The sequence below is a fragment of the Cupressus sempervirens genome, chromosome 7 (assembly GCF_028749045.1).
Source record: "Cupressus sempervirens isolate cs-2001-9-10 chromosome 7, ASM2874904v1, whole genome shotgun sequence".
Classification (NCBI taxonomy): Eukaryota; Viridiplantae; Streptophyta; class Pinopsida; order Cupressales; family Cupressaceae; genus Cupressus; species Cupressus sempervirens.
This window is the reverse complement of record NC_143124.1, coordinates 360,116,729-360,130,439: the sequence shown is the minus strand read 5'-3', so window position 1 is coordinate 360,130,439 and position 13,711 is coordinate 360,116,729. Positions and strand designations below refer to the sequence as shown.

Sequence of the window (13,711 nt, the reverse complement as noted above, 5' to 3'; positions counted from 1 at the left end):
TGACTCTATAAGGTTCTAATACACAACATCCACTATCATTGCTTGGCTCCATCATGCACTTGGTATATGTAGAAGCTCAATCCATATTGATCACTTCTAAGTAGTCTTGAACTCAGTCTACAGTGGTGACTCGATAGACATTGTGAAACTTGTCATATAAACTGAGTCTCTTGATTTATATTGTATGACTTGGTAGACACTTTCACCTTGAGCTTGATATAAATTGAGTCTCTCAGTTATCACTGTGAAGCTCAATTAAAACTAGACTCTCATCACATACACTGCAAACTCGATGAACACTGCACTACTCAGTAAGCACTGATAAACTCAACATCAATTGAAATGCACAGTTTACACTGGTGGTCTTCACATTAACTAAATATACTCAGTAACCATTAGGATTTTTCCAAAGGACTTGATAGCAATTGCAGAACTTGGTGACAACTGAATTACATGGAAAACACTCTGAACTGTACAATGAGTTCAGTAACCATATACAATCTGAATAAGTCTGTGTTACTAATAACAAACTCAATTGATATGTCAACAAGGGCTTCTTGATGTGGATATAGTTCTCTATTTACTGGGTATGTGCAGGATTGTGGTCAACAAAATTATGCCCTTAAGTGGCAATAAAATATTGGCTAATCAAGGTTCTATCAACTTGATGTGCAATTTTCAACTTGTTATGAGCTTTCTATCAAAAAATTTAGAGAAAAAATATCTTTAGGAAATTGAATTCAGTTCCTAAACTACTAGGCCTTATCTGGAAAAAGATGAAAATTGATTGGTCAAAATTTTGAATTTTAATGCAATATACAAAAATTTTAGGACAAAAATGAGAAGTAGGCATATATCTGACCACCTTAATCAAAATAAAATAATAATATTTTTTAATAAGATTCTAGATATAAGAAGTGGACTCATGCTTGGATGTGATGCATATTTTTGTGTATTTTTATTCTAAATAATTAATTAATTAAAAAATTTCTACTATAGTATTTTAGGAATAAAATAACTCTCATGTCTGCCCACACTAACTAATTCAAAACTCTATAAAAAAAAAAAAATTTCCCTTATAGTAGAAGCATAGAATGTGATGCATCTTTTGGATTTCAAATTTTTTGTACCATTTGAAATTTATAGTTGTTTTTTAATTAGTGTGTCAATCAAAACTTGATACAAAACTCTATTAGAAAATAAGTAATAATTACTTACTAAACTCATAATTTGATAAACATTACATTTATTTAAAGATAAGAACATTCTTAAGAAACCCTTTTCGTTTCATCAAATTTTGGTGAAACAAAAGTCGTTAGATACATGTTTGAAGTAAAAAAAATATTCAAGAATAGGCCCAAAATATATTTTTGGGATGTTTTTAAGTTTTACCATGTAGGGTTGGTATCCAAAGATATAATAGGCCCTATCAAGCTATTAATTTTTTGGTTTGGTATCAAGATGAGTGGGAAAAAAGTTAGAATAGATTTTGAAATGCTTTGAGGCATTTCAAAACTATAGATGTTTTAAATCACCACTTTTTGGGACACCATGATATTGCACATATTCTACACTAAGTATCTGATGTAGGAGTTCCTTGGGTTATTTGGAAATATTGCATCAACCCAAAAAAACATTTCTTGTCATTTGTTCCAATTTTATGTTCTAGGAATGCTCCTTTCTATTCATTTTATTTATTTCCTCATAGTTGGTTCCTTATCTTATGTTAGTAGAATTTGAATTCATCATATGTGGGAGTTATCATTTCTCTTATCTTGTAGCATTTTCTTTCCTGGTTTTTTGAGTAACATGTGATGTTTCGCTTCTACAAGGTTTTTGTAATAGTGAGGTTTTGAGTTTTCTTGGTGATATCTTTTTGGATGACATGTGAACCTGACTTTGTCCTTGTGGATGTTGCTTTTCTTTAATTGAGAGGTCACCAATTTCTCCTTTAGGGTAGAACCTATATTTTGTGATAAAATATGTGACAAGATGACTTGTGATCACTCTAACTATATATTTGAGATCTAGGATAAGGAAATTATGAATGAAGTTATATAGGAGGAAGATAATAATACTTCTTTCTCTATAAGCCACATATTCTAAGATTTATGATTTTAAACTAAATGCAAATGGCTGCAACAAGATTACCCTTATTCCTAGCATCTTGAAAGAAGATGGTTTTATCACAAGTGCGTTAGATTTTTTATACTTTCCTTTAGATTCTTCAATATTGCATTGGTTTCCATGTGCAAACCTAGGAAGGTTTTCATGGAGTGTCTTCGGACACTCCTTCCTTGCATTAGTAAACTCGAGATTCTAAGCTTGATTATTGTAAACTGAAGGTACATGGTTGCTACTAGGTAAGCCTTATGCCTAGCCTATTCAAAGAAGATTGTCTCATCACATCTGTATTAGATTTATTTCAGTTTCTTATGGTTTCTTCAACTTTTTTTGGGTTCTATGTGTGATTCTAGAAAGGGTGGCTTGGAGTATCTTTTGTGCCAATTGTAGAGTCATCAATCATATGAATAGGGGTCATGTTAGATGGACATCCACCATATATTAAAATGTGTCTTATATGGACATCAAGAGAAAGTTCAAAACATTTTCATAGTAGTAAACAATATTGAGAATGGATTCCTCATAATGTATTAATTGAAACAAAGATCAACCATTAAAATGTAGCACAACTTCACAAGGTAAATCTTTTGATAAATCTATCTCTATCCAAATACAAGAAAATGAGGTTTAGGGAATGTTTTTTGCACTTGTTTACTCTTTTAGGACATTTAGTATCATAATGACCAAATTAATTACAAGTCAAACATATAAGAATTTTTGTACCATCTAGTTCTCTTGTCACAAGTAGGGTGATTCCTTCTTCAATATTTTTGTCTTCCTTAGATCTTGATCTACTATTGATAGCATAATCTTTGCTAGTGCTAAAACTCCTTGATAGGGTAGGATGAAAAATCAATGCCCTAAAAGTAGTGTCTACTCTAGAAAAATCTTAGCTTGTTTCAAACTTATTTCTTTTGCTCCCAATCTTCCAAGAAGAGTCTCCCTAGAGAACTTCTCTGTACAAGGTATTACTTGGTGAATCATCCAGGTTATCTACTAAAATGGTGGTTTAAAAATTTTCATTTTTTTCCATATGATCCCATCTTCTTCTTTAATTCCTTGACAAAACTTGATTCCTACAAAAATTTCTACTATTCTTCTAATATTACTTCTTAAAGATTCATCTTCTATTGTTTTAGCTTCTTGATATAGACCTATGAAATTTTATAATTAAACTCTTTTAGGACATTTATCTCCTTAAAAAATAGATTCTAAGGCTTTCCAAATCTCACTAGATAACCCTAAATATTTTACCTCATTGTACTCATTTTGAGGAATAGCTAACAAGATTGCTTCTCTCACAACCATGTTACACATAAACAAATATATTTTAGCTTTAGTGCACTCTTCAAGTTTTATTTCTTCAGCTATGGTATTCCCACTCTTTTCGATCATCCAATATCTTAGACCCATGCATAGAAGACGTGTCTACATATTCTCTTTCTAGCTGTCATAGTTAACTCCATCAAACATAGGAATTTATTTTATCAAATGACCTACCATTGATCTCCTTAATTTGTTAAGATTTTCCTTTAAGGACCTAATGCTTTTGTGTAAAATATTAGAAATGAAAGTCTACCAAGATATCTCAGAGGAGGAAGGGTTGAATCACTTATTTAATCAATACAATTTTGATTAGCCTTATTAAACCTCAAACATGTGATAAATATAAACAACAACCATAAGAAAATACACATAGTTAATAGCACCAAATATGTAAACTAGGGAAACCCTTGATTAGAGAGAAACCCCCACTAGGGATACTACCCAAAAAATGATGTACCAATATATAAGTTATTTTTAAGAGGATGGACTCTCTTAGCCACCAACGAAATAGATTCAGGACATATCAGTCCATATTAGTTGATTCTGAATTGCTTTCAAGAGATTCTAATGGACTTTTAGGAGTTGTGCCAACCCTATTAGGAGTTATATAAGGTAGAAGGAATCACTTTGCAAATAAATTCAAGGGCAAGACCATTGAACCTACTACCCAATTGGCCTCTATATCATTCCTTTCAAAATAATAGAAATACAACTGATCTTGGCAACTCATAATATTTTCTATTCTCTTACCATGCCATTTTATCTCCAAACACTTCCCATATCTCCATAGAAAATCTACAAACTCACATCAAAATATTCCCTTTGACTGTTTACTCACATGTAGCTCACACTTACAATTCATTTTCTATTTCAAAATCTTCTTACTCACATCATTCGTAACAAGGAAAATAACCTTGTTTTATACTAAGTCCTCAAAATAATTTATTAAGTCATCCCTAAGGCTTTCTCAATTAGAATTACAATTGAACTTCATAAGATACCACAATGTACTATATCTTTTCATAATTACATAACATTGTCATTTCACATTCTTTAATAATCTTCATATGTGCAACCTTGAACTTTGTGCACATGCTGACATCATTGTCAAAATGTATTCTACCTCTATCTAACTACTTTTAAGTAGATTGAATCCTTGTTATGAGATATAATTTAGTTATTAGAAACCATTTCTTAGGAGCTCTTTCTGTAAATTATTTTCTATCAATCTCAAATAAATACTACCAATCTTAAACTTTATGCATTCACTCTTGGCCATGTCATCACTACACTCTATAGAACATGTATCAAACTGCACTTGTTCTCATATATAATCCTTAATCCATATGATATCAATCTCTGTTTGCTACTCTACCAATCTTCTTAGTATGTTGACATCAACGATAAACATAATCATCAATACAACACATAGTCATGTTGTTAATCTCTCCATTGCTTCAACAATGCAAGGATACTCCCTCAAAGGAATATCATCAGCATCCATGCTAACATATCTATCACAATGAATTGGTATTAGATTGTATAGATGTCATTTGTCATCAAAATTCAAAGTCCATACTGAAGGATTAATGTACATATTAATTTAAAAATGTATCTCAAGGTAAATATCTTTATATAGTGTTCCTAACAAGCCTATGTAGATCTCCAAATAGAGTGCTCACCTAATAATGTATTTAAAATTCTTTAATCAAGGCAGATTAAATAACTATTGTAATCTCTCAATACTACCAACCCCTCATAGGATAGAACATCAGAAGTGATCAAACTTTCTAGCCCTAACATGAAAACTTTACTTCTGGTGTAGTGAAGATTTTATGGGTGTCATTCCAAGCACTATTTTACCTTTACCTTGGAGGGATTTTTGTGTTACCAAATATTTGTGCCATGTGTTGATTTATTGCTTATGTTTTTAAATCATGCTATTAGATGTTATATCTTATATTACATTTTGATATTTGAGGTTTCATGTTTAAGTTTAATGATAAGGCAGAGATATGTGTGGTGAATTAAGTGTAGATGTGATTTATATTTTAAGTGGTTAAGTTTTACAAATCCTAATTTAGCCCCCACATCTCAACATGTTATTTTCTCTATTAGATTTCCAATGTATCCTTCTCAAAGTGTTCCTTCTTTTCATTCCCTCTTGAATTACGCTGATGTACTTTAACTTCTCTTATGTCCTTAGATCCTAATGATAAGCATCCTAAACCAAAAAATTACTCATCACACAAATCTCATCATAAATATTAATCTCAAACCATTAATATATCTAACCACCTTTTTCTTAGAAAGTTTCCTGTGGCTAGACCAAATAGTCAACTTGTAAAACTCATTAGTAAAATCCTTCATAGACATATCCTTCTATTACAGATTCTACAATTTCATAAACAATTCAAGTTCATAATTGATAAGAACAAACATAGCCTTTAAATTTGTTACTATCAATCTCCGTCTAGTGATCTTCATTTAACCTTCTTCTTCTATTCTCATTGTAATTATTTTCACCATAGAGTTGCATTATCTTTGGACTTAGTTTGTGCCAACCTTACTATAAGATGATTTCCAATATCCTCTAACTCAATGTAGTCTTTGAATTCGCCAATCCAATCAATTGACTCTTTAGGATTCAAAGTACCTAAGAAAGATACATCTATCTTATGGTTAAACTTCAACTAAGATGTAGATCTATTGAACTGACCATCTCTATCTTCCATAGGTCTCTCCATGTGATCAATTCTATCCTCACCATTAGATCGAGTATCATCAAAGTCTTTAGTAGATTCCTCATAACCATCATCAATACCCACATTCTTATCTACATAAGCTATATCTCTCATGATACTCATTCTTAAATAACTACATATTAGTTCTAAAATATGATCTAACTTTCTATGAAACCCTAGTCTTCATAGCATCACAGAGATCATCAATTGCCTAAGGGTCTAATCTTCTAAGAAAAATCTTTGAAGATATTTGCAAACCCAAAGTGAAAAATCCAGACAAATTTAACCCTTGCTTTGATACTACTTGACATAGTACAAGGTTAAAGAGTCCTCAAAGGAGATGTCCAAGCCCCCAAAAAATAATTATACAACATAATATAAATAATAACATAGAGATTTAGATCCAAATAATGCCAACTCTCATATTAGAATCATAAGACCTTCTAGGTTAAGACCAAATACATCAAAAATTTCAATATACCAAGCTGCCTTTTTATTTTCCAAGCCCACACTTAGCTATTGGCTCTACTAAATTTTTCTCCTATCAATTACTCTATGTTGAACTCCATCCTCCATAATGACCCAAGACAAGAAAAGACAAGACTTCCTACTTATACTAAACCAAGCCATAGGTTAGCCAAGCAATTGCATTAAATAAACGTGCACACGATAAATACACCCTCAAAGAACAAGTCGAATTGGCTACAAACATTACACACTAGAAATGCCTAAATACTTAGGACATGCCCCAAAATTACAATGCATAGCTAAGTCATAAGACCAAATAAGAGTGCACACCCTTAGGGATAGATCCATGTGCTAACTCTCATGGCTTGAAGCTCACAAATGAAATCTCCAAAGTTTACCAATAAATTAGGAACATGCTACCAACAATCACTAAAACCACTCTAAATCAAAGAACATTACTCCAATCATCATGCACACTTACAAAAAGGTTTCACAATATGTGTCTAATATAACCCCTACTACGTAAACCATAAGTCCAACATTTTGAGCTTGAAGCCTCCATAGAGGACTCCTGACTACTCTAGGATGCTCCTACATCATATTGTTATATATGAAATGATAGAGGTATAGAGAGATAAAAGATAAGGAGCAAATATAGGAGAGAAAATGGGAAATGAACATGGAAAAAATAGAAACTAACTCTTAATTATTTATTATATAACATGTCCTTAGAAATTTATTCTTAGGGTAGTATAAACTTATCTCTCTCTCTCTCTCTCTCTCTCTCTCTCTCTCTCTCTCTATATATATATATATATATATATATATATATATATATATATCTATCTATATCTATATATATATATTTATTTATTTATTTATTTATTTATTTATGTATGTATATATACATATATATTTAAATATATATGATTACAAATATATACATATATATCTATATATGTATATATGCATATACATATATACATATATACACATATATATATACATGTATATATACATACATATATATATATATATATGTATATATATGTATGTATATATACATGTATATATATATATATGTATATAGATATATAAATGTATATATATATATATATATGTATATAGATATATACATGTATATATATGTATATATATGTGTATATATGTGTATATATATGTATGTATGTATATACATATGTGTATATATATATATATATATATATATATATATATATATATATATATATATATATATATATATATGTACACACACACACACACACATATGTATGTATTTGTCCATATGTGTGTGTGTGTGTGTGTGTGTATCACTCTATCTCTCTAACTCTATCTCTCTCATATACATAGTTGGAGCATATATATATATATATATATATATATATATATATATATATATATATATATATCAATCAGTCTCTCTAACTCTATCTCTCTTTCACATCTTTCTAGATCCATGTCTTTCTCTATCTCAAGCTCCCAATCTCCATGTATCTTTCCCTATCCATATTGCTAGCTCTTCATATTACATTTAATCTATATTTGTCCCTCTTCCTCACTCTCTTTACAGATGAAGCAATATTTCCCTATCTTATTCATTTTCTCTCTCCTTATATATATGTTTAATGGGTGTGAAAAGTAGCGTGTAGAAAATTGGTACGATAAACTCATAACATCCATGATGCATTTAGATAAATAGATAGCTTAGAGTAGTTTATATGAAAATATTTTTTCTCATGTTAGTCATCCATAGAACATTCAAGACAATTGCACAATGACAAAGCCACTTGTTTCTTTTGTCTTTTCATCTCACATAATGCCCACACTTACCATAGACTATACCATTACAATTTTTAAGATTTTTTTTTTCATGAATGAGTTTATAAAATTTATTTTGTAATAAGATTGAAATTTACTTATAATTGGGCATCCATAATATCCATACATTATGGTTGCTAAATATCTGGATGCTCTTGTTTCCTCAAACCATTTGGAGAACCAAACACCTAGTGCAAATATGGTTGGAAGTGCCTCCATAGAATGGTTTATGTCCCCATCAAACTCTAGGACCATGGAAGTGAGAGAATGTCCATAAATTAATGTCTCATGTTTTGCACATGCACAATGGAATAAAAGATACTGGATCACATATATTAGGAGGATGGAGAAAATAATAAAGAAAGACAAGGGTGATTTTTGAGTTATTTTGGAATAAGAAGTAAATGCTTCAAAGAAGATGGAGGAGAAATGAGGACATCCATGTAGAAGGGAGATACAAAAGTTTATGAACATGGTTTCAAGTCATTACATGCAAATGAGCTTCCACATTGTATTGAGCTTGGGTCTCCATGGGGTCCTCTACAATTGAATTAAATGATTAACATAATGACACATCACAGAAGAGAAGTGAAAATTATTTATGTTGTTTACTAGATAGCAATAAAAAATTGCACCATAGATTCTACCCTTTAAAAAAAAAAGATTAGATATGGTTCCTTACAAGTTAACTCAATTCCACTTCCCTAACTCATGTAAATTTCTTTGAGTACTACTCATGTTCATCAATAATCTATCCCAAGCCTTAATTTAGGGTTTAATGATAAGATTCCTTGATGGGGGTGGGAAAAGTAAAGAGCCTACATTTGTAGAAGATGACTAATACTGTTGTCTTGATGGTGCAAATTAATTTATTTCATTGTCATAAGTTCAATGACTTCTACTTCTTGACTTGGGAAGAGGAACACACTTGGTATGAGGAATAACAATGAAATATTAATCTTGGCAATGTGTCTAATATATGAACCTATACTATTTCTCTTATTTCATTTATATGGAAATTCATCATGAATTTTTGCAAAAAGTAATACAACTTACATTCTACTATAATGAGTTTTTATTAAAGTGTACCCACTTACAATTATGATTACTAAATGAACACTTAATTGGAATAAAACTTGTTATTATAGTTAAATGTAATTGTCTCAGCTTAGATTTTTTTTATGTAATTCAATAAGCGTGAATAACCTTTAACTTATGGAATTTGTCATGGATTAAAGGAAAACAATATAGCTTATAATATACTATAATAAGTTGTTATTTGCAATTGAACTTAAAATTATATGCATAGGTTATAAGCTTTGAAGCATTGTATACCAATTTAGACTTAATGCCTTATGTGTGCTAAATTCAATAAGAGGATATACTATTTCTATTGTTTCATATTTACAACAATTCTTTTTAAAATTTTCTATGGATTGATAGTAAGCAATAAAGCTTATTGTCGTATCTAATGAGTATCCATTGTTCTCTAGCTACACTTCCCCTTTTATCTATTTCTTCAAAATTTATCTTTAATAAATATTTGGCATACATGTTGCACACAAAGATGTGATTATTAGTTAATAAAATATTATATCTATGTAAGCATCCTAGATAATGATGTAGAAAGATATAGACATAAAAGAATTATAATTGTAACAATAGTATAAATAAAATAATTAAGATATAAAGACAACCACTATAAAAATTATAATAATCATAAAAAAAATCTATTACAAAACTATATTTTAATATTAAATATAAAAAATAGAATCAAACAAAATACCAATTCAAAACTATTATTATATTGAAATAAAACATATTTATTTACTTCTTTCACAAAACAATCCAAATAACATGTATTTGTAAAGTCCTAAACCTAACCTTATAAATATGTTGCGTGTGCTTGATATATTTTCTTTGTTTAAGGACTCCACACCCAACTTGATATTTTCTCTTTGTTTACAAGACTCGACACCCAACTTTATAACTTTTTACCAACTTTATAACCTTTTATTAGTTGAATCCATTATTGTTTATGAATTTCCTGTAGATGTGTTCTGTTTTCCTACTCCTCTATATTAAATTTTAAGGAATAAAAATTAAAGCTACTGTGTTCATCTTCATGGAGTAAGCCAGACAATACGATGAGATTCCAACATGGAGCCAACCAATACCGATAACCTCAACTTTAAAAAATAAAATTGTACACAATCGGTAGCAATAATAATACCATACATGTCAATTATTCTTAACATATATTCGAAATACAATCATTTCGAGAAGAGATTTACTCCATAGGTTATGGCATTTTTTGTTATCTAGTTTCACTGAATGCTATTGACAATCCCATGAGGACTCGGGCTGTTAATGGGGACAATTTCTGTTGCCTTGGCGTTCTCCTCACCGAACGCTTGGTTCGTTTCTCTCTTGTATGTGTACAAAGACGACACGGTCAAGAAGAAGAAGTAGTTGAGGGTACTGAGAATAGCTAATAAAGCGTAATAGTAATGGAAGCGAGAGGCATTAACATTGTCTAATACCCAGCTTTGATGGCCCTGTCGCCCAGTAATGTTGTTCACAGCAGTGAGAATAGCACTGTTGAGGAAGGCCCCAGCTCCAAGCGACGCTGCATACAATGATGTTCCAAGACTTTGCATACTCTCAGGTGCCTGATCATAGAAAAATTCCAGTTTTGCTACTTCTAGAAAGGCTTCTACCATACCCATCACACTAAACTGTGGAAGCAATATGAAAATGCTACGAGGCACAATTGCACTCGCATCATCTTGAAGCGCATGGCTTTTAACGACATCTAACCTTTTGATTTCTGTTATCACAGCCACCACCATAGCAATTATATAGAGAACCATACCAACTCCCATCCTCTGTAGTATAGATATGCCTCGTTGGTTTCCGGTGAATCTTCGACACACTGGGACTAAGAGGCGGTCATAGATTATAAGCACGAGTAACATTAATACTTGAAGAAAAGCACCAATACTGGCTGGAGGAATTTTGAAGTTAGAACCTATATTCCTATTAAGAGTCATTCCCTGCTTTATGAAAAGGGTTGCAGATTGAGTTAACAAAGTACTGGGGAAAATGAGCGTCAGCCAAATGGGAAGGATTCTTATCACCAGCTTTGTCTCCTCCACGTCTGTCACAGTGCATGGACTTGAGCCAGAGGTATTTTGTAGTGCTGCTTTGTCCATAAATCTGTCATTGAAAATTAAATCATACAGATAAAACCGTCAAATTGGGCTCGGTTATTAATCCTGAAACGCTATTTGCCAAGAAAGTTGCAGCATATAAATGGTTGGCCTATAGAGTTATACTACGATTAACTTCTAACCTCATAAGTTTTGTATGAGCAATTGGGTATCGACCTTGACTAAGGTATTCCCTTGTATGCACTTCATAAAGACAGGATGCATCTGGAGGTACCTGAGCCTTCCAGTTCTGAATAACCCTAACAATAACTCTCCCCATCCGCTGCAGCGGGCTACCCGCCCGAACTTTGTGTCTATATAGTGGTATTCCTATTGTGAAAACAATGTAGGCTATGATTAGGGCTCCCGTTATTATTCCACTGGCCACTCCCCAGCCAATGTTATCTTGAATGTACACAATCAGTGTCTGACCAAACACACTTCCACCGAAGACAACAAAAATCCACCAATTAAAAAAGCTGCTCTTCCGCAACTTTTCCTTGGGGTGAAATTCATCAAACTGATCGGCACCGATAGTGGAGATGCACGGTCTGGTTCCTCCAGAAGCCAAAGCAAGAAGATACAAAGCAAAGTAAAATATCCCAATCTGGAGAGACGATGCCTTCTGGCATACTTCATTTGGTTGGCATTCTGGGGGTTTGAGAGATTTCAAAGTAACTGCTAGAGTCATAATCCCCATTCCCTGCATTGAAACGTGAATTAGGTATAGTCTTTCGGACAACCTATTTGATAGCCAATTATGCCAGAAGGAGCTATTTGTACTTACCAGAATATATAAACAAGAAAACCCAATAAATGTCCAGAAGCGGCCCAAGTATGTATCCGCAATATATGCCCCAAATAAAGGAGTAATCCAGACAGTGCCATTCCAATTACTGGCGTTCCTAGAGGAAGAAACGGTGCCTTCATGGAGCTTTGTGGTCAGATACACCACTAAGTTTGCCCATATACCCGCAAATGCCATTCTTTCAACAAATTCGTAGCCTGTAGACAAAATCAAAACTACCATCTTCATAAAAGAGGAAAAAACAACAAATGATAATGATGGAGAGAGGATAGGTTCACGACTTATTACCAATGATTAGAGAACAAGCCCTCCAGCCCCCGGTCTTTTCTCTTAAAACAGGTTTTCCCTTCAAGTCCACCGATCCATCTAAAACCAATCCAGCTTCATCAACAGCCATGAGTCAAGCTAAGTATTTTATGCTTTCCAGCATATATGGAAGTTCAAGGTATTGTAGCATTCTGACGAACGGAGAGCTTCCATTTATATTCAGGTTCTCTTGTACAGTCTGTGTTCATTTACCGCAAACAGAACGGATTTGGTAGTTGTACCTACTTCATGTGTTTTAATTCGAAAGTCAATAACAGTTTTAAATGAGCCCACTTGCGAGAGTGGGGTTCCAGTAAGCAAAACAGAATAAAAAATTGTTTCCGTAATGTTCCTGCGCTTGTTGCCCTCAACTGTGTATGAACAAGTATTTTTAATTAATTTTTAAATTACAATATAAGTTTTTAAATATTTTCAATTCATTAAAAAATATGGTCAATGGTTCAATCTAATGTTTTATATAACATTCTCTCATATCTATTTTGACAATATTGGGTGAGATATGATCTCATATATACATCATATCTCTATGGGTTTTAAATATTTGTGGATGGCATAATAATTTAAAGTTCTATCACCCTCACCAAAGCAAATTCAACAAGTTGAACTACATTATATAGGTGAACAATAAGTATATTTTAAATATACAATGAGAAATTCTCATTACAAAGAGAATGATAACAACTTAAACAAAAACATAAGACATAATATAATTAGATCACAACCTAATCTTATAACTTGAGATAAGAAAAAATGTATGACCTATGTAGTTCTATGAATGCAAGTGTGAATAGGATCCCTATTAAGAAATATTTTGAACTTAAATATTTACACACCAACACATTTTCCCCAATGATCCTTCCATC

At 31.9% G+C, this 13,711-nt stretch overlaps 1 protein-coding gene across 1 annotated transcript; it reads right to left on the bottom strand.

The window, feature by feature from the left end:
• Nucleotides 1-10,828: 10,828 nt before the first annotated feature.
• LOC149546965 (protein NRT1/ PTR FAMILY 5.3-like) lies at nt 10,829-12,918 on the bottom strand. Its single transcript, XM_089794076.1, has 4 exons — nt 12,810-12,918; nt 12,501-12,718; nt 11,857-12,416; nt 10,829-11,720 (listed from the first exon to the last, which is right to left on the bottom strand). Exons 1-4 carry the CDS (start codon nt 12,916-12,918, stop codon nt 10,829-10,831), a joined length of 1,779 nt encoding a protein of 592 aa, XP_089650202.1.
• Between the last annotated feature and the right edge of the window lie 793 nt (nt 12,919-13,711).

Excerpts from the sequence above, each read along its gene's own strand:
- LOC149546965 (XM_089794076.1), bottom strand. The coding sequence starts at position 12,918 with ATGGCTGTTGATGAAGCTGGATTGGTTTTAGATGGATCGGTGGACTTG. Across the intron at positions 12,719-12,809 it reads GGCTTGTTCTCTAATCATTG|GCTACGAATTTGTTGAAAGA; the intron begins GTAATAAGTCGT and ends TTTTGTCTACAG. Across the intron at positions 12,417-12,500 it reads TTTCTTGTTTATATATTCTG|GGAATGGGGATTATGACTCT; the intron begins GTAAGTACAAAT and ends GTTTCAATGCAG.